Source organism: Microcaecilia unicolor, unplaced genomic scaffold, assembly GCF_901765095.1.
Source record: "Microcaecilia unicolor unplaced genomic scaffold, aMicUni1.1, whole genome shotgun sequence".
NCBI classification, from domain to species: domain Eukaryota; kingdom Metazoa; phylum Chordata; class Amphibia; order Gymnophiona; family Siphonopidae; genus Microcaecilia; species Microcaecilia unicolor.
This window is the reverse complement of record NW_021963179.1, coordinates 24922-46138: the sequence shown is the minus strand read 5'-3', so window position 1 is coordinate 46138 and position 21217 is coordinate 24922. Positions and strand designations below refer to the sequence as shown.

Genomic DNA, 21217 nt, shown 5'->3' with positions numbered 1-21217 from the left:
TAAATGCAATGAAAAATCATACTGGCTAATGAGTCTACAGCCAGTTTGTCCCTGGACTTACCAAGCTGCAGTAAAAGGACAGATGTAACCACCTAACTCAGATTTAATCTAAGAATGTGTGACTGGAAGAAAGACGTCAACACAGCTAATGTACGGAGGACAAGATCCGACACACTTTCTGCTAGGGGTGTGCAGACAGATAATGTTCATTTCATGTAGTTTTAGGGAATGCAATTTTTGGTTGTTTTTTTTTTCCATTCTGTGGCTATTCGTATGGTATAACAAATATACAAGCTCGGTGTGGCAGAGTCAGATAGCAACAACTTGAAACTGTCTCCAGATTTGTACACAACTTATCAACTAGATGACTCCTGCTACCTGACAGATGATTATCCCTTCAGCCTTAAGATGTTCCTGAATCACAGGAAGTTGTGGCCAGGGCATCTTGCTGGCATTCACTCTATAGCCCAGCTTCCCTTTCTTCTCTGTGTGAATAGAGAGAGGTCTCCACCCTCTTGCATCTAGCACAGGTCACAACTTTCTAGGTTCTGGTTCCTTCCATCATAGGAGCCGACTCTGTGGCTGCTTGAGTACCCCCAATATTGAGAAAATTGCTTGAATGTGTCCAGGGAAGGATTGTTTCCATTAGGTTTAGCACCCCCAATAATTCTGAAAAGTTGGCTCCTATGCCTTCCATTACTTATGCCTAAGAATCTACTGGTCTGGGTGACACAGCAAAAAGCTTAATAGATCTGGATTCTACTTTGATGAGGCTTGGCTTGAAGGCTCTCCATAGCCGATGGAAGGTCAGAGGCCAGGAGATGTAGAAGAATCCAGGTGGGGTCTCTGTTTTATAGTCCGAGCCTCTCACCAGTTTCTTCTAGCCCTGTTTGGAAAGGGTCAGACACTGAAACAATGCACGACCTAACAATCTTCCGAAAGCTACTGAAAACCGACCTATTCAAGAAGGCATACCATAACGATCCATCCTAAATACGAAACAATCAGTCTCTACGTCATCTAGACAAAACCGAACTCTCTTCACTTGACTAGTTAACCTCATTGCTACAAATGAAAGTTCCGCAATACGCACTACCACGTTATTTCTCATGCTGACTCTCTATAGTCGATTATCTAACTTATGTTATAACTCACTCTATCACTCTATGCAATACCATAATGCACTCTACTTTACCATGTATTATGTGCCTTAATGCAATTCTCAACCCGGAAATGGCGATCGAGCCTGCAAATTGGTGGGGAAAATGTGGGATACAAATGCTACAAATAAATAAATAAATAAATGTCACTTACAGGTTTACTCTTTTGGTGGTTTAAAGTAGGAAAATTGAATCTGTGCAGGTAGCTACTCATGACAGATTCCCAAGTGTCCTGCACAAACATGCTATGGTTATACCATTCCTCAAAAACCTTCATAGACTCTGCTTTTCCTTCCAAATATGTCTCAACTCCCTCTTCCCTTTTGCATCCAAGCTATTTAATTGTGCTGTTCACTGCCTTTCTTAACCTTTTTTTCTTCTTTCCATCTCAAGCTGTTCTTGATCCACTACAGTCTGGCTTTCACCCTCTACGTTCAACTGAAACAGCCCTTGCCAAAGTCCTCCGGTGACCTTGTTCCTCCTCAGGACCTTTACCCAAATCTTCATCTTTCTTGACCTATCTGATGCTTCTGACACTATTGATCACCACCTATTCCTCTGCTGTCTTCGCTTTGCCAGGTTACCGCGGGAGCCCTTACTGTCACCTCAATGGGTGGCGGTGAGTGCTCGCCTCCCCCCTCCCCACACGGCCACACGGTAAGACTAATCTTACCGCATGGTCATTTTTTAAGGGGCTTTTTACCTGCTGTGGTAAAAAGGGCCCTGGTGGGCAGGAAAAACGACCTCTACTGCTACTGCAGGACCCTTTTTCCTGTAGCTTAGTAAAGGGAACCCTCTATGAACACAGTCTAGACTTGCGAAGGAAAGTTTACACTTTCACCTTTGAAGAGCAGAATGATCTGCCTGCCTGTCCTACTGATTTGTTTTTCATTTGCCTCTAGCTGAAAGTGGTGGCTCAGTCCAGGTTTGGCTTTCTGTAATGCAGTTACACACTAACCCCCCCCCCCCCCCCCCCCATCTGAAGCTTGGGAACTCTGAACTGACAGGGATCTGCGGAATTTCGAGCTGCTCTGTGAAGACTAAGCCACAGATGGTAGGATCTATGCTTGGGGGAGGGATTCTGTTTCCTCCTCTTAAAACTCATGGGTCCATGCAAAAACCATTGCTGTGGGTTTAACCTGTTTTTTTACCTTGGGTTTTACTCCCTGAGCAATGCAGAAATGGTTTCTGTGCAGGTGTTAACTATTTTATTTATTTAGATTTTGCTCATATCTTTTTCAGTAGTAGCTCAAGGTGAGTTACATTCAGGTACTCTGGATATTTCTCTGTCCCAGGAGGGCTCACAATCTAAGTTTGTACCTGAGGCAATGGAGGGTTAAGTGACTTGCCCAAGATCACAAGGAGGAGCAGCAGTGGCATTTGAACCGGCCACCTCTGGATCCCAAGACTGGTGCTCTAACCACTAGATATGAAGCAAAAAAAGTGAGGAAAACGAAATGAGAATACCCAAAAATGCTTTATTATATAAAAAATGACCCGACACGGCCGTGTTTCAACCCAAAGGCCTGCCTCAGGGGTCTCGAACAACCTCAGATGATCTGGTGTAAAACGTACACTGTTGGAAGTGTGCTACAACGAAAGCTTCTTTGGTCTCCTCTCTTCCCCCCAAAAAATATAAAACGTCAATACCATGAACAAGCCTGTTCTGCGTCTCTCCTAAAGGAACGTGTGTACAATTGCCAGGCTTGTTCCTGGTATTGACGTTTTATATTTTTTTTGGAAGAGAGGAGACGAAGGAAGCTTTCGTTGTAGCACATTTCCAACAGATAGCTCAACTACTATAACTACCTTAATCACCCCTCTCCTTCTTCCTTCTACTACTACTACTACTACTATTTAGCATTTCTATAGCGCTACAAGGCGTACGCAGCGCTGCACAAACATAGAAGAAAGACAGTCCCTGCTCAAAGAGCTATGTAATAAAAGTGAGCCAAGTATAGGACAATCAAGCCATTGTGACATCACTGATGAGGTTGGCTCTTATTGGTGGCCTGAGGCATTATGACATCACAATATTAGCTCTGGTTACAAGAGACTACTACTACTACTATTTAGCATTTCTATAGCGCTACAAGGCGTACGCAGCGCTGCACAAACATAGAAGAAAGACAGTCCCTGCTCAAAGAGCTTACAATCTAATAGACAAAAAATAAATAAGTAAGCAAATCAAATCAATTAATGTGAACGGGAAGGAAGAGAGGAGGGTAGGTGGAGGCGAGTGGGTACAAGTGGTTACGAGTCAAAAGCAATGTTAAGAGGTGGGCTTTCAGTCTAGATTTAAAGGTGGCCAAGGATGGGGCAAGACGTAGGGGCTCAGGAAGTTTATTCCAGGCGTAGGGTGCAGCGAGACAGAAGGCGCGAAGTCTGGAGTTGGCAGTAGTGGAGAAGGGAACAGATAAGAAGGATTTATCCATGGAGCGGAGTGCACGGAAGGGGTGTAGGGAAGGACGAGTGTGGAGAGATACTGGGGAGCAGCAGAATGAGTACATTTATAGATTAGTAGAAGAAGTTTGAACAGGATGCGAAAATGGATAGGGAGCCAGTGAAGCGACTTGAGGAGAGGGGTAGTATGAGTAAAGCGACCCTGGCGGAAGATGAGACGGGCAGCAGAGTTTTGAACCGACTGGAGAGGGGAGAGATGACTAAGTGGGAGGCCAGCAAGAAGCAGATTGCAGTAGTCCAAACGAGAGGTGACAAGGGTGTGGATGAGGGTTTTGGTAGTGTGCTTGGAAAGAAAGGGGCGGATTTTACGGATGTTGTAAAGAAAGAAACGACAGGTTTTGGCGATCTGCTGGATATGAGCAGAGAAGGAGAGAGAAGAGTCAAAGATGACCCCAAGGTTTCGAGCTGAGGAGACAGGGAGAATGAGAGAGCCATCAACAGAAATAGAAAACGGGGGAGCGGGGAGGTGGGTTTGGGGGGGGGGGGGAAATGAGAAGCTCGGTTTGGGTCATATTTAATTTCAGGTGGCGTTGAGACATCCAGGCAGCAATGTCAGACAAGCACGCTGAAACTTTGGTTTGGATGCAAGGTGAGATATCAGGGGTAGAAAGGTAGATTTGGGAGTCATCAGCATAGAGATGGTAGGAAAAGCCATGGGATGAGATTAATGAGCCAAGGGAAGAAGTGTAGATAGAAAAGAGGAGGGGACCAAGAACAGAACCCTAGATTAAACAGTGTACGTTTTACACCAGATCATCTGAGGTTGTTCGAGACCCCTGAGGCAGGCCTTTGGGCCGAAACACGGCCGTGTCGGGTCGTTTTTTTATATAATAAAGCATTTTTTTGGTATCCTCATTTCGTTTTCCTCACTTTTTTGTTTCATATCTCACAGTATGGTGGGGGTTTTCACCTCCTTTTTTTTTTGTTGTGCCTCTAACCACTAGGTCACTCCTCCACTCCCGAGATCATTAATGAAGACCACAGCACATTAACATGTATTAAAATGCATTATAATGCGATCATTATTCTCCAGCCTTGTTAAAAAAAAAAAAAAAAAAAAAAGTTTCTGATGCACATTTGCAGCAAGAAACCTTTTGCCAGGACTGGGGATCTGGGAAATTATAGACCGGGCAGGGAGCCTGACGTCGGTGCCAGGCATAATGGTATAAACAAAATAAAGAACAAAATTAGGGCGAGAGCATATTTCAAAGCATGGCTAAGTGAGACGTAGAAGGGCATTTTCGATATGGGCGGGGCGGACTGGAATGTTGGTGGTTGGGTGGGCTGGGCTTGGACCAGTTCTTTCAGGAGTATGGGCGGGGCGGGCTGGAATGTAGGTGGGATAGTGGGCTGGGCTTGGAGCCGTTTTATCGAGGGTATGGGCGGGGCAGGGTTGGAATGTGGGTGGATAGGTGGGGCTGGGCTTGGACCAGTTCTTTCAGGAGTATGGGCGGGGCGGGCTGGAATGTAGGTGGGATAGTGGGCTGGGCTTGGAGCCGTTTTATCGAGGGTATGGGCGGGGCAGGGTTGGAATGTGGGTGGATAGGTGGGGCTGGGCTTGGACCAGTTCTTTGGGGGTGTGGGCGGGGCGGATGAAGGAATTTTTTTGCCCACTGGGATTGCTATTCGGCTGTGTGGGCGGAGTTCGAGCGGAGAGGTTCTTCAGAGATGTGGGCGTGGCAGGCGTTTGAATGAATGAGTTTTCTGGGAGTGGGCGCGTCTCAGAGCAGGAGGGGGTGGTTCGATGGGAGGAGCTTCTGTCCCAGTCTTTAGTGTGGGACCTTCACACAGTTTGAACTCTCGATGTTCCCCTGGTTCGGACCGATGGCGGAGCGGAGCCCCCTGCTGCGGTACCGACTGAGCAGTGGCTCGGTGGAGGAACCTGGGGCCGGGGCTCGGGTTTCTGGCCGCCTCTCCACCCTCCTATCCATGTGCAGCCTGGTGCTTTTCCTGCGCCTGGGTGAGTGCAGGTCCCCTGAGACGTGAAGTGATTGGTGGAGAGCGGGATTAGAACCCGCGTCTCTAGTCAGAGCTCTGCTACAAGAGCCGCAGGTGGATCCCCTTTCGGGCTCCTGGTCTTGGTTGGTGATTTCGTTTATTTTATTTACTACACTTGTATCCCGCCTTTATCCAAGGCTTGACACATGACAATATTCACATACAAGGTTTTAACTAGTTTACATAACATGGTTTTAGACCTGTGTGGTTGACTAGGGTGACATTTGCCATTGTGAGGCAGGAAACGTGATGAGATGAGCCGGTGAGAAAGGCATTAAGTGTAAATTGAAAGAGGGGTTAAACAGAAAGGTCTTCCCACTTCTCCTGGGTTCCTTGTTCCCCCTTTCCCCCCATTTGTGAGCGCCTTCTAGTGGAAGTGGTGGACATGACAAGATGGAGAAAGCACCTCAACTTTAGTTGGCGCTGTGGATGAAGTGGGTGTGATGTATTTGGGTGCCCAGCTGAGTCCTGTGCCCTCTGGTCCTCAGCCCTCATTTCCAGAGCAGCACCTGACCCCTTCATGAGAAGCTGCCTAGTAGCATAGGAGAATCGTACAATATTTATCTGGATTTAGCTCAGACCTTTTCAGTAGCTCAAGGCTCAAGCAAGGTGGGTTACGTTCTGGTACAGTAGGTATTTCCTTGCCCTTGAAAGATCACAGTTTGTACCTGAGGCAAGAGAAGGTTAAGTGACTGTCCAAGGTCACAAGGATAGCAGTGGGATTTGATCCTGGCTTTGCTGGTTGTCAGTCTGGTGCTCTAACCATTCAACTTACTCCACTCTTGTAATCTGCAGAGATGTTCTTCAAGAAAAAAAAACATGGAAATCTGCTTTGTTGGGATTGTAAAACGTGCAAACTGCAGAGGGTTATCCTTGGAGATGTGTGACTCTGCTGCTGGAATGCTGGATCCCTGGCAGGACCTGGTCCCCAGTCCTTGTTCATAGTCTGACCCCCTTAGCATGCTCTGCTTTCCATGTATGCCAGCTTTAGAAGCCTCTTTCCCAATCAAAACAGGGGAGAGAGACTCGGTTATGGGTGGGTTTTATTAGATGCAAGGTTTGCATACAGCGGAGGTAGCACCTGCAAATGTATCTCATGCATATTCATTGTGTGTCTCCTGAAAACCTGGCTGCCTTTGTGTGTCTCAAGGACTGGGTTGAGAGCTCCTGGTATAATTATAGAAATGTATATGCTTAGGAACTGAATGTGGTAGACAAGCAGAGACGAAGGTAAGTGGGGAACTAGGTGAGCTGATGGGGTTTCTGCTGGCTTTACTGTGCCTTTGCTCCTGTGCTTTGAAGAAATGTAAAATAGTGCTTGCCAGGGATTACTGAGTTTTTTCTGTGTTCCCGGATTAACCCTCAAAAGACTTGAAAGATTAAGAGCCACAGAAAGAGGAATCTTTAGTGGCCCTGAAAACATCAGTTAGGCTTATCTGGGTGAAGCTGCCAAATGGATTAGGTGAAACATGAGAACACAGTGAGGAGGTAGGGGTTAATCTGTTCAACTCTGTGTCCAGTGGACCAAAGCCACCAAAAAGAGGGGAAGGGTCATTATAAAGCAATACACTATATAAGAATTTCAATACCTCCAAAGACTACACATGAGCATAGTTTTTGCATTTACAGTATAAGCTTTCATCAAAGCAGGTATATCTGTCCTTGGTGAACTGCATTCATCACTCGCGTAGCTCTGCCTGTTGAAGTTTAACTCGGATGGAGAACAAGGGTCAAGATTCCTTTACCTAACATTATGTGTTGAAATTCAGTTTTAAATAAGGTCTGGGTTCTAGTGTGTACGTTGTTTCGCATTCACAGCTCTGATAGTGCTGCTCAGCATCAGTGTTTCGGCACTAAGCATGCCTGCTTCAGACATTATTAATGGAAATGGGACTTGATATACCGCCTTTCTGTGGTATCTTGCAACTACATTCAAAGCGGTTTACGTATATACAGGTACTTATTTTGTATCTGGGGCAATGGAGAGTTAAGTGACTTGCCCACAGTCACAAGGAGCTGCAGTGGGAATTGAACCCAGGTCACGAGGATCAAGGTCTGCTGCATTAACCACTAGGCTACTTCTCCACTAGCATAAGTACATAAGTACATAAGTAGTGCCATACTGGGAAAGACCAAAGGTCCATCTAGCCCAGCATCCTGTCACCGACAGTGGCCAATCCAGGTCAAGGGCACCTGGCACGCTCCCCAAACGTAAAAACATTCCAGACAAGTTATACCTAAAAATGAGGAATTTTTCCAGTCCATTTAATAGCGGTCTATGGACTTGTCCTTTAGGAATCTATCTAACCCCTTTTTAAACTCCGTCAAGCTAACCGCCCGTACCACGTTCTCCGGCAATGAATTCCAGAGTCTAATTACACGTTGGGTGAAGAAAAATTTTCTCCGATTCGTTTTAAATTTACCACACTGTAGCTTCAACTCATGCCCTCTAGTCCTAGTATTTTTGGATAGCGTGAACAGTCGCTTCACATCCACCCGATCCATTCCACTCATTATTTTATACACTTCTATCATATCTCCCCTCAGCCGTCTCTTTGGCGTAGCCAAAGGTGGGCTTGGGTGGGCCCAGGCCCACCCACTTTGGGCTTAGGCCCACCCAGTAGCAGCACACCTATGATGTGGCTGGCACGGATCCCCGAGCCCCACCAGCTGAAAACTCCCAACAACTGTCCCTCCTGCATACCTTGTAAATACACATCTTCGCTTGCAGAGAGCAGAGACTGATACATATTGCTCGCACCGGCCCCAAAGCCTTCTCTGTGATGTATTCCCGCCTATGCAGAAACAGGAAGTTGCATCAGAGGGAAGGCTGTGGGGCCAAAATGCAGTGTGTATTAGTTGCTGTTTGCTGAAGGTGAAAATCTGCTATTTAAAAGGGATGTGGGGGAGGGGGATGTTTGAGAGACCACATGGCATGCAGGCGAGAGAGGGAGAGACCAAATCACTTGTTCAACAGGGCGGAGTTCTTCTGCCCACCCATCTTGGGCCCAGGCCCACCCAAAAGTGGGTGTCTGGCCACGCCCCTGCTAGCAACATTCCATGTAGAATCCCAAATAGTAGCAACTTACCATGTTCCACTGCACTAACTACTAGGCTATTCCTCCATTAGCAACATTCAATGTGGAATCTTAAATAGGGAAAGGGAAATGGGACTTAATATACCACCAACTACATTCAAAGTGGTTTGCATAGTATATACAGGGACTTATTTGTACCTGGGGCAATGGAGGGTTAACTGACTTGCCCAAGGTCACAAGGAGCTGCAGTGGGAATCAAACCCAGGTTGCCAGGATCAAAGTCTACTGCGCTCGGTGGTGTGCTGGAGCAGGCTCTCACAGGTTCGCAAGAGCCGGTTGTTAAGTTTTTAAGAATTTTGGGAGCCGGTTGTTAAAGTAGGGCCCTCCATGGCTACTTTAACAAGTGGCTCCCAAAATGTGGGCTTGGGCCCCCTGCTGAATTCTCTTTTACTTTGCTGGTGGGGATGCTGAGCCCTGCCAGCCAAGTAAATAGACTGCTGCTGCTCCCCACTCCTTGTTTCCAGCTCTGAGCAGCAGGCTGGGACTTCTCCAGCATGTGTGAGTAGTTTCAGTATGCTGCTTAGAGCAAGACCTTGGGAGTGGTGGCAGTCCATTTATTGGCTGCCAGCAAAGGTATGCCTAGGGTGCCTGCACGAAGGGAGGGAGGAGAGAGAGGCAAGTGTTGCTCTCCCCCCCCCCCCCCCCCCCCCCCCGGCCATCCCTGACCCTTCCAACTGCAGAGCTGGCTACCGCCAGAGAAAGAGGCTGTTAAAAATTTACCAGCACCCCCCTGACTGCACTAACCATTTCCTCCACTCCCTGATGCCAGGCTCCCAGCACTGGTTGCACCTGCCTGCAGAAAACAGGGACCACCAAGCAAACTGTGAGGGGGAGGGGGGGGCGAGAAGAGATCACAAACTAAAATGCCCTCTTCAGAACTGATAGTAGTGATCTGTTGATCCTTCCAGTCTCTGAGTCTGAGAGGCTGCTGCCATTTCATCCACACCAGTTCACTAATTCCACACTTCTGTGTGAGATTCAAAACCATTATAATAATGCTGAGAGTGAGAGAAATAACCCAGAGGTCTCTGAACAGAGAAACAGAAAAGCGCTGAACAGCCCCCTTCCCTGAGCTTCACTAATGCACAAAGTGGGGGGGGGGGGGGGGGACGACTGCAAAATATTTTTATTGTAGATGCATTAAAACACTTCTCATTTCACTCTTATGCCCAGTGAAACATATTTAACTGAACTGAAAGAGGTATTTAAACCTCATAAACAGGCATAAACACAGGGGGGGGGGGGGGGGGGGGGGGGGTTATAACAAGGTATTTATGTGAGATGTTCGTGGAGTGTGGTAGCTGTGTTAGTCCACTCTTAAGGTTATCAATAGAAATCAAACAAAATAAAACATGGAAAAGAAAATAAGATGATACCTTTTTTATTGGACATAACTTAATACATTTCTTGATTAGCTTTCGAAGGTTGCCCTTCTTCCTCAGATCAGAAATAAGCAAATGTGCTGACAGTGTATATAAGTGAAAACATTCAAGCATTACTATGACAGTAAAATAGATACCATTGGAGATTCTACATGGAATGTTGCTACTATTGGAGATTCTACATGGAATGTTGCTATTCCACTAGCAACATTCCATGTAGAAGGCTGCGCAGGCTTCTGTTTCTGTGAGTCTGACGTCCTGCACGTACGTGCAGGACGTCAGACTCACAGAAGCAGAAGCCTGCGCGGCCACATTGGTGATCTACAAGGGCCGACTTCTACATGGAATGTTGCTAGTGGAATAGCAACATTCCATGTAGAATCTATAGAAATCAAACAAAATAAAACATGGAAAAGAAAATAAGATGATACCTTTTTTATTGGACATAACTTAATACATTTCTTGATTAGCTTTCGAAGGTTGCCCTTCTTCCTCAGATCAGAAATAAGCAAATGTGCTGACAGTGTATATAAGTGAAAACATTCAAGCATTACTATGACAGTAAAATAGATACCATTGGAGATTCTACATGGAATGTTGCTACTATTGGAGATTCTACATGGAATGTTGCTATTCCACTAGCAACATTCCATGTAGAAGGCTGCGCAGGCTTCTGTTTCTGTGAGTCTGACGTCCTGCACGTACGTGCAGGACGTCAGACTCACAGAAGCAGAAGCCTGCGCGGCCACATTGGTGATCTACAAGGGCCGACTTCTACATGGAATGTTGCTAGTGGAATAGCAACATTCCATGTAGAATCTATAGAAATCAAACAAAATAAAACATGGAAAAGAAAATAAGATGATACCTTTTTATTGGACATAACTTAATACATTTCTTGATTAGCTTTCGAAGGTTGCCCTTCTTCCTCAGATCAGAAATAAGCAAATGTGCTGACAGTGTATATAAGTGAAAACATTCAAGCATTACTATGACAGTAAAATAGATACCATTGGAGATTCTACATGGAATGTTGCTACTATTGGAGATTCTACATGGAATGTTGCTATTCCACTAGCAACATTCCATGTAGAAGGCTGCGCAGGCTTCTGTTTCTTTGAGTCTGACGTCCTGCACGTACGTGCAGGACGTCAGACTCACAGAAGCAGAAGCCTGCGCGGCCACATTGGTGATCTACAAGGGCCGACTTCTACATGGAATGTTGCTAGTGGAATAGCAACATTCCATGTAGAATCTATAGAAATCAAACAAAATAAAACATGGAAAAGAAAATAAGATGATACCTTTTTTATTGGACATAACTTAATACATTTCTTGATTAGCTTTCGAAGGTTGCCCTTCTTCCTCAGATCGGAAATAAGCAAATGTGCTAGCTGACAGTGTATATAAGTGAAAACATTCAAGCATTACTATGACAGTCTGACAGGGTGGGAGGATGGGGGTGGGTAGGGGGGGTATGCATGGGGACATCAAAGCATATCATTGATATTCTAACAGGATAGGTGTGGATAGGTGAGGGGAGGGTGATCAACAAGGTTAACTTTAAAACCATACAAGAACGTAAGACCTTTGAAGTCAGAATGATTGAATATTTTAACACCCAACAGAAAGGACTTAACAAGGATCTGGGGTTCCCAGCCCATTATAAACCATAAAGCTGTATGTCTCTGTTGATCACCCTCCCCTCACCTATCCACACCCATCCTGTTAGAATATCAATGATATGCTTTGATGTCCCCATGCATACCTCCTACCCACCCCCATCCTCCCACCCTGTCAGACTGTCATAGTAATGCTTGAATGTTTTCACTTATATACACTGTCAGCTAGCACATTTGCTTATTTCCGATCTGAGGAAGAAGGGCAACCTTCGAAAGCTAATCAAGAAATGTATTAAGTTATGTCCAATAAAAAAGGTATCATCTTATTTTCTTTTCCATGTTTTATTTTGTTTGATTTCTATTGATAACTGTGAGATGTTCAAAAAGGTATCGTAACCCTCTTTTAGAGAGGTAATGCCCGTGTGCCCTTATAAAAGGGTCACCCAGAACCAGCATCTGCAGTGGGTAAGTGCCCAATTTTCACCAGCACTATGAATGTAGCTGTGCATTTTATAAAATAGATGTGTACATGGTACCTCTGCCCAAACTATGCCCCGGGAAGCCCACACACAGATCACAAATGTAAGGGCATTTATAGAAGCCTTTTACCCCCAAAGCAAGCGCTATCCACGGACAACCCTTTCTAAAATGACCCTCACATAAAGCTGTGTATGTCTGTTGCTTGCCTCTCGCTAGGGGGCAATGGTGACCCCAGAGGTATATTGTAGTGGGGAGGGGGTCCTGTTCTCCCTACGTAAAGCATCAGAGTTACCATGGCAAGGCTTAAGAAGAGGTGAAGTTACATCCAAAGAAGAGATACTCGCAACTGCGGTGGAGGACAGCAGACCACGAGCTAGAAGGGTCCAGGGCCAGTGCAGAAAACAGAGTAACAGATTAACGAGTGCAGATTCTGTTATGAGGAACTGCAGAAGGACCTCGCCAGACTGGGAGTGCTGGCCTTTTTTTGTGGAAAAGTGAGAGAACAAGTTCTAACTATAAGTGTGTGACAACAGGTTGCTTTCCAGCTGTGAATGGGGAGTGAAATGGGCTCCTGCACCATGCAGTAAGGAAGGGGTGAAAGCATGCTACTAACTGGTTGAGAGCTCTGCAGTGGAAATGACGGGGTCCTCCTTGGCCTGTTCACCAAGGGACCTGTGTAAGGATCAAGACTGATTGCGCTTTGCATTCATAGTGCAGTGAAATGGGTTAATGTGCGTTGGTGCTACTGATCCCTGTGGGAACACTAACAGCAGCCAAATAATGAGACTAGTCGCAGCTTTTGGTATTAATGATGAGCATAGAGTCAGGCAGCAGGAAACTAAATGTAATCCACCATCAAAGCGCCTTCTCTCCCCCCCCCCCAAAAAAAAAAAATTATGGCTACTGGGCTTCCTCAACCTAAGGATTGCGTGTCCACAAGTTTGTAATGAGTAAATTGACCCCTTTCTACTTTCTGCCCATGAGGAAGTTCAACAGTGGGGGTCTGGGGGTCCTAGTCTTGAGTTTTTGGAAATGGGGGTTCCTCCTCATAGCTGTGGCCCAGTTAACACGAGGGTGAAAATGGATGTGCTAAAGTGCAATGTACCATGTGGCAGGAGCGTCCCGAGCTGGAATTGTGCCCCGAGCAACACACCCCTGCCCCCCAGCTGTGCCACGGACACCTTGGGGGTCAACAGTGGATGGGGGGGCTATTTGCTCCCTGTCTCTTTCACCTCTGGCGTGTGGTTAAAATGAAATTGCTTTCTTGTGTGAGGTGCAAATACTGATCGGGTCCAGTTTTAACTTTGGTAAAATGAAACGAAATGTATCTGGGAGGTTGATTGTGACACATTCCCAGAGCTGCTCATTTGCAACATTGTATCTTAGCTTGTGGAATTGTTCTGACACAATAATACCACTCCTTCCCTGTCCTCAGCATTTATCCCTCTGTTTTATATTGTTCTTGGCACTGCTCTGGCCCAGGGCACCTAAGAATAACAGGGCAGGGATACGCTACCCACAGAGATGCCGAGGGGAGGGGCGCACTCTTTTTACCCAGGAGATTTTGGGTCCGTCCTATTCTACCTGCCCACAATTCTTTGCCAGCATTGCGACCCTGAACAGCTTCAAATCTGCCACCCCAAACGTCTGCCTGTGGAGTGAGCCTTGAAGCTGCTGGTGGTTGCAGCAGAGAAAACAGACTGGTGGCTCCTGAATCTGCTGTGTTCTGTGGGAGTTTCCGTATGTCAGACGGGAGTGGAAGTCTACCCTTCAATGTGGGAATCTTGGCAGGTCTTCACAAGGCTAAATTTGGGTTGAATTGAGTTCTTTATCAGAGTCAGAGACATTTAACTATTAAAAATGCCTCCTGGTGTATCTGTGATATATGAAGCAACACTACCCTCCAGTGGTCAATTAGGGGAATTAAAGAACTCTTAGATAAAATGAATACAGTTTAGGGTGAAGATTCTGTGAAACCTCAGGATCCAGTAATATTTTTTAAAAAAGGTCACAGGTTCAAAAGAATGTTTGGATACCAGACCCCCATGCCTGCTGGACGTAGAGCTGACAAGGCAGAAAGATCCGGCCTGGATCAGAGATGCCAGGGTTGAACAAAGAACAAGAGTTACTGCTGCAAATGGCAAGACGTCTCAGACAGTGCATGCCGGCTATGAAGATAGAGATTTTAGAGTGGCATTCCTTTGCAAATGAAAAAAAGCAGTATAAAAATATTATTTGCTTTTCTTTGGAGCCTTTGCACAGATGGGAACAGAGTGGAGCCAATATGGGTAAATCCAATGGGATGAAAATTGCTCTCCACTCACTGGTTAAGGTTTGCCCAGAGCTTTCAGAGTACATGCACTTGTACAGACAGGGATAAGGGATGGGGTAGAGGGAAGTTGTGCTCAGATTTCTCCCTATGGTGGGGCCATTTTGGCTTTCTTCCCTTAGGCTTGCCTCTCGTGAAAGCTGTCATCGCTATCAGTGCACTTGCACTGAGGCTTTAATGCACGGGTTCTTAACCTTTGTGGTTCCTGGATCCCTTTAACTATGGGCAGACTGACGGTGATCTGGGCCCCCAGGCAATAAGCATCATTGGGTCCCCCCCATCCCATCTCACTCAGATCACTGCCTGGGGCCTCAAAGACCTCACCCCTAGCCAAGGTCTGGGACTGAAAAACACAAAACCTCTCTTCTCCTCCCCAACATAGGCCTGGAGTCCCCCATTGACTCCTGACTTCCTGGTGGCTTAGTGATCCATGTTCCACTTATCCTGGTTAACAGAATCCTCCCCAGGGAAGGTGGGGGGGGGGGCAAGGCTGCAAAGCTCTAGTGGCCTAGTGCCCCCTGAAACTCCCTCCTCAGTTCTACTAAGGAGCTCAATGAGTTAACTATGTCCAGGTTCCCAAACACTGCCCACCCTCTTCAAGCCTTTCTAATTTGAAAAATCACAGTGGAAGGTGTTTCTGCTGCCATTGACCTTTTTTAGTCCAGCTGCTGGAACGATGATAGCTCCGCCTCTGTACCTCAAAGCCTCCTTTTCTCCATGTAGGTACATTGGCCATCTGCTGCTGATGCCAGGAACTCTCTGCCACAGCACACCCTTGTGGAAGAAGGAAGTAACGTTGGAAGGGGGCAGGCTGTGGCAGAGAGAAGTTGCGATGTCCGTGGCAGATGGCCAATGTAGCTGCCTGATGCCCCTGCCAAAGAAAAGGACACTTTGAGCCACTACGTGGGGGTGGGGGGCCCTGTTGGGAGCTGGAAGGCAGTGTAGAATACCTTATGTTTTTACCCATCCCCTACTTTGCTATCATAAAATTGTGTTCTCCCTCCTTTCCTAACATGCATAATGTGGTTTTGTCTGGAAATCGTCCAGCCCTTTTCATTTTAGACTTTACACCACCTAGATGGAGTTTCCTATGGGTGGGATAGAAAATGTTAATAAACTTGAACTTGAGTGTGGGAGGGGGAGAGAGAGAGGGATGTCTGCACTTGTGAGAAAAGTACTGAGCCCCTCACTGCCCAGTTGTCTGAATGGTCAGTTCGCCCCTGCCTTTAAGGAAACCCCACACTCCTTCCTAAACCACGTGTCCACTAGTGACAGCTACAATTGTTAGCCACTAACGTTACAGTAGTCCAGAGTTCCACCACCAGTAACTGTCCTAAGAACAACCTTCACTCTGTCTAGAATGGTTCAATGAGTGGAGGAGTGGCCTAGTGGTTAGGGTGGTGGACTTTGGTCCTGGGGAACTGAGGAACTGAGTTCGATTCCCGGCACAGGCAGCTCCTTGTGACTCTGGGCAAGTCACTTAACCCTCCATTGCCCCATGTAAGCCGCATTGAGCCTGCCATGAGTGGGAAAGCGCGGGGTACAAATGTAACAAAAATAAAATAGATACTATGGGAGATTCTACATGGAATGTTGCTACTATTGGAGATTCTACATGGAATGTTGCTATTCCACTAGCAACATTCCATGTAGAAGGCTGCGCAGGCTTCTGTTTCTGTGAGTCTGACGTCCTGCATGTACGTGCAGGATGTCAGACTCGCAGAAGCAGAAGCCTGCGCGGCCACATTGGTGATCTGCAAGGGCCGACTTCTAGTGGAATAGCAACATTCCATGTAGAATCTCAACTAGTAGCAACAGTGGAGGAGTGGCCTAGTGGTTAGGGTGGTGGACTTTGGTCCTGAGGAACTGAGTTCGATTCCCGGCAGCTCCTTGTGACTCTGGGCAAGTCACTTAACCCTCCATTGCCCCATGTAAGCCGCATTGAGCCTGCCATGAGTGGGAAAGCGCAGGGTACAAATGTAACAAAAAATAAAATAAAAATTGCCTTGGCTTTCAAGACCCTTTTCTCAATCCCGTTTGATCTCTTCTGGCACCACTAGTTAAAGATCCCCTGTTGTAAGGCTCAGAGGGGGAGAAAACCTTACGATGAGTGTGATGCACCCCTAATGAGTGAGACTTGGCATCTCAGCTGGACTCTTACTTCAATAATCCTTAAAGCAGAACCTCTCAGATCCTTCCCATTCCACCTCCCCCACCCCAAAAGAGTATGTGGTGTTACCTTGCAGAGCCTTAGTTAAACTTTTTCTCACACCCCCAACTACCTTTAAGACCTATATTCTGCAGCTCCCCCCCCCCCCCCCCCCCCCCTGGTTTTGAGAACCCATTTGCTCTTGCAGTTTGGCTGTTAGTACTTGTTCTGTTGCTTTGACTGCAGCGGGCCCCCAAGAAGTGACTCCCTGGTCTTGTCTGATGATTGCACCAGCCCTGGTTACCTTGCGTGGAGGGGCATAATCGAACGAAAACGTCTATCTCCATGGGCGTTTATCTCCGAGAACGGGTCCGTGAAGGGGCGGACCGAACCGTATTTTGGGAAAAAATAGACGTCCATGTTTTATTCGACAATTTGTGAGCTGGGCGTTTTTGTTTTTCAGCGATAATGGAAAATGAAAACGCCCAGCTCAAAAACGAATAAATCCAAGGCATTTGTTCGTGGGAGGGGCCAGGATTCGTAGTGCACTGGTCCCCCTCACATGCCAGGACACCAACCGGGCACCCTAGGGGGCACTTTTACAAAAACAAAAAAAAAAGGTAAAAGAGCTCCCAGGTGCATAGCACCCTTCCCTTGTGTGTTGAGCCCCCCCAAATCCCCCTCAAAACCCACTGCCCACAAGTCTACACCATTACTATAGCCCTAAGGGGTGAAGGGGGGCACCTACATGTGGGTACAGTGGGTTTGGGGGGCAGTGTGGAGGGCTCCCATTTACCAGCACAAGTGTAACAGGTGGGGAGGGATGGGCCTGGGTCTACCTGCCTGACGTCCACTGCACCCCCTAATAACTGCTCCAGTGACCTGCATGCTGCTGCCAGGGAGGTGGGTATGACATTTGAGGGTGAACATAAAAAGTTGTGAAACGGCATATTTTTGTGGTGGGAGGGGGTTTGTGACCACTGGGGGAGTCAGGGGAGGTCATCCCCGACTCCCTCCAGTGGTCATCTGGTCATTTAGGGCACTTTTTGGGGCCCTATTCGTGGAAAAACAGGGTCCAGGAAAAGTGCCCTAAATTCTCGCTAAAAACGCATATTTTTTTCCATTATTGGCGAAAGGCGCCGATCTCTGATCGGCCGATAACCACGCCCAAATTCCGCCTTCACCACGCCTTTGACACGCCCCCATCAACTTTGTCCGCATCCGCGACGGAGTGCAGTTGAAAACGTCCAAATTCTGCTTTCGATTATACCGCTTTATTCGTTTTTGTGAGATAAACGTCTATCTCCCGATTTGGGTCGCAATATAGGCGTTTTTCTTTTTCAATTATAAGCTGGATAGTCACCCGGACTGAAGTAGAAAAGAGGTTGGGGGGTTGCATGGCACACCTGAAGTAGCCACCTGGAAAAGCAATTCTGAGAGTTGTGTGTTGGAAGTGAAGTCTCCTGCCCAAGCCTAGCTGGAGGGAGTTTGTGTTTTGAAGGTTGGAACATTTTTGAACTACAATGAGGAACTCCAAATATGAGCCCGTTGCCACCATAACCCTACCAAGATCGATTCGAACGGTCAATGGCCTTTTAACTTTCTGGAAGCTGCTGAAAACTCACCTTTTTTTAAGCAAACCTACACGTATGGTGGGACTTAAATTAGATATTCATCTGTGATGCCTGGATCTACTACTTAGCAGAACTTAAAATATGTTTTTTATCCTTCTGAATTCATCCCTCCTCGAAACATTTTTACAAATTCTTCCTTACTCGCAGCACATTACCCCAACTTTCACCCTCTCCCTGTTACCTACCTCTATTCACCTTTCTCCCTTATCCCTTTTATTGTCCACCTCTGTATAATACTATGTTTTATTCATTTTGTTTTATCTTGTAAATTTGCTATATTATGTAAGTCGCATTGAGCCTGCGGGTTGTACCGTGTTTCCCCGAAAATAAGACACTGTCTTATATTAATTTTTGCCCCCCAAAATGCGCTAGGTCTTTTTTTCGGGGAAACATCGGGGTTGGCCCGCTCGCCCTCCGTTGCTCCCGGAACTAACCTTAAACTCCTCCTTTCACCTTCGCAGCAAGCAGCAGAAGGGCAGGCCACTCCTTTCCGAGTCCCGCCCTCGCCTGATGTAACGCCCGCGAGGGCGGGGCACGGAAGGAAGGAGAGGTCTGCCCTGCTGCTGCGAAGGTGAAAGGAGGCATTTAAGGTTAGTTCCGGGAGCGACGGAGGGTGGGTGGAGGGGGGGCCCGGCGACCTCGGGTGGCGGGGCGGCCCGGAGGCAGCCTTGTCCGGCTCTCGGCGGCCCAGCTTTCAAACAAAAATTTGCTAGGTCTTACTTTCGGGGGAGGCCTTATATCTAGCAATTCAGGAACAGGGTAAATGGTACAATACAATACTTTAAATACCATCACACTGCAGCTGCTGAGGCTTCAGTATTAAATACAGTATAAGCTAGTTGCAGATCCTGCTATGAACTGTCTGTATCTTATTAAGCATGTTGGTGTCTCCCTGTACCCTCTCCTCATGTCTCTCTCCAGAAGGCGTGGGGTTTGGGGGTTCTTCTGTGTAACTGCTGGCTTGCTTCACCCTGCAGAGTGCTTTTGTTCGTGGAGGTGATCCAGTATATTAAAACTGAGCTGATGGGTTATATAAGGTAATGCTCTTTTTATACCACAGGGTATTATGACCTTCTTTGATTTCAGCCCAAGTACCATGCATCATATGACAATTTCCAGCGGTCCCCAGACGTCTTTGAAAGTGGCTGACTGAGCATCACCTCGTGACCCCTGAAGCCTGGTGCTGTTTGGGCATGAGAGTGTGCTATCCATTGCTCTGTGCTTTCTCTTCCTCTGACAGGCTTTGTGATTGGCCACTCGGGTCTGTATGAGACACTTGGCATGCTGCTAGTGGTTTACATCATCATCTCCATGACGGTGCTTTCGGTTTGTGCCATCTCCAGCAACGGTGCCCTGGAAGCTGGTGGAGTCTACTGTATCCTTTACGAAGAGACTGGGGGCAGTGCGGGGCTAATTCTATGGCAGGGCATCTATGCAAAGGAACATTGGCATCCACCTTCTTTTACAGAATAAATGCATGACCAGCTATATGTCTACCACTCTCAATATTAGGGCAAAGTAATGATTTTTTAAAGCTGGAACCTAAGAACAGTACAGATATAAATTCTTGATATCCAGTCTAAATTCAGTTGTTGTTTTAATAGAAATTCTTTACATATCAGGTCATAGCTTAAGACTTTCAATCCTTAAATCAGATCATACAGTTTCCCCAAGAACCTCAGTGATGTTAATTGCCAACAACTTCAATGTTTAGCGATATATACAAACATCAACATCTTCACTGGTTCATTTACAAATAATCTTCTTCTCTTGTTCATTCAAACCCATAATTTAAATTATATTTGAAGTTATCTTATTTTCTTTAGTTTTGTCGGACCCAGGGGTTCTACTGCCCGACATACACGTTTCGCCCAGAAGCGAGCTGTCTCGAGGACATCCCCCTTCTCTTTTCAGCATCAGCTCAGCAAATTTGGCTTGGCAGATGAATAACTTTTGCTGAGCTGACGTCAGAAACAGAAGGAAGCCTTTTGCGAGAAGAAGAGGACCTTGGCTGGCGGGGGTTGGGGTCCCCCGCCAGCAAAGGCAGGCGACGGCGGGTTGGCGGCAGGAGGGGGGTCGAGAGGGTCGTCGGCAGGGGGGTCCAGGGCCAAATCTACGGGGGGCCCAGCCCCCCCCCCCAGCCCCACATAGCTACACCACTGGTGCAACCTCATTTTGAGTATTGTGTGCAATTCTGGTTGTTGTATCTCAAAAACGATACAGCGGAATTAGAAAAGGTTCAAAGAAGAGCGCCCAAAATGATTAATGGATGGATCTCCTCTCATACAAGGAAAGACTTAAGAAGATAGGGCTCGTCAGCTTGGAAAAGAGATGGCTGAGAGGAGATACGATTGAGGTCTACAAAATCCTGAGAGGTGTAGAACGGGTAGAAGTGAATCGATTTTTCACTCATTCAAAAAGTACAAAGACCAGGGGACACTCAATTTTACATGGAAATACTTTTAAAACAAATAGAAGGAAATATTTTTTCTCTTGAAGAATAGTTGAGCTTTGGAACTTGTTACCAGAGAATGCGGTAACAGCGGTTAGTGTATCTGGGTTTAAAAAAGGGTTTGGACAACTTCCTGGAGGAAAAGTCCATAGTCTATCGAGATAGACCTGTGGAAGCCACTTCACGCTCTGGGACTGGTAGCATGGAATGTTGCTATTATGTGGGATTCTGGACCTGGATTGGCCACTGTTGGAAACAGGACACTGGGCTTGATGGGCCTTCGCTCTTCCCCAGTATGGCAACTGTTATGTCCCTATTTATTTATTTATTACATTTGTACCCCGCGCTTTCCCACAGATAGTAAACAGAATTACAAAGTCTTGAAGGAGAATATTACAAGTTGTAGTAAACATAGTAGTAGTGGGGTTTTGAGGATATGTAAATTGAGCA

General features: G+C 46.6%; 1 protein-coding gene across 1 annotated transcript in view; it reads left to right on the top strand.

Moving 5' to 3' along the window:
• Positions 1–5447: 5447 nt before the first annotated feature.
• The window catches only part of LOC115459048 (solute carrier family 12 member 9-like), a gene marked incomplete at its 3' end in the record, with an annotated part of 38417 nt that continues 22647 nt past the window's right edge, over positions 5448–21217 (top strand). Inside the window, exons 1-2 of the mRNA XM_030188913.1 lie at positions 5448–5583; positions 19556–19690. Coding sequence (XP_030044773.1) covers positions 5448–5583; positions 19556–19690 — 271 coding nt within the window. The remainder of the gene's footprint in view (positions 5584–19555; positions 19691–21217) is intronic.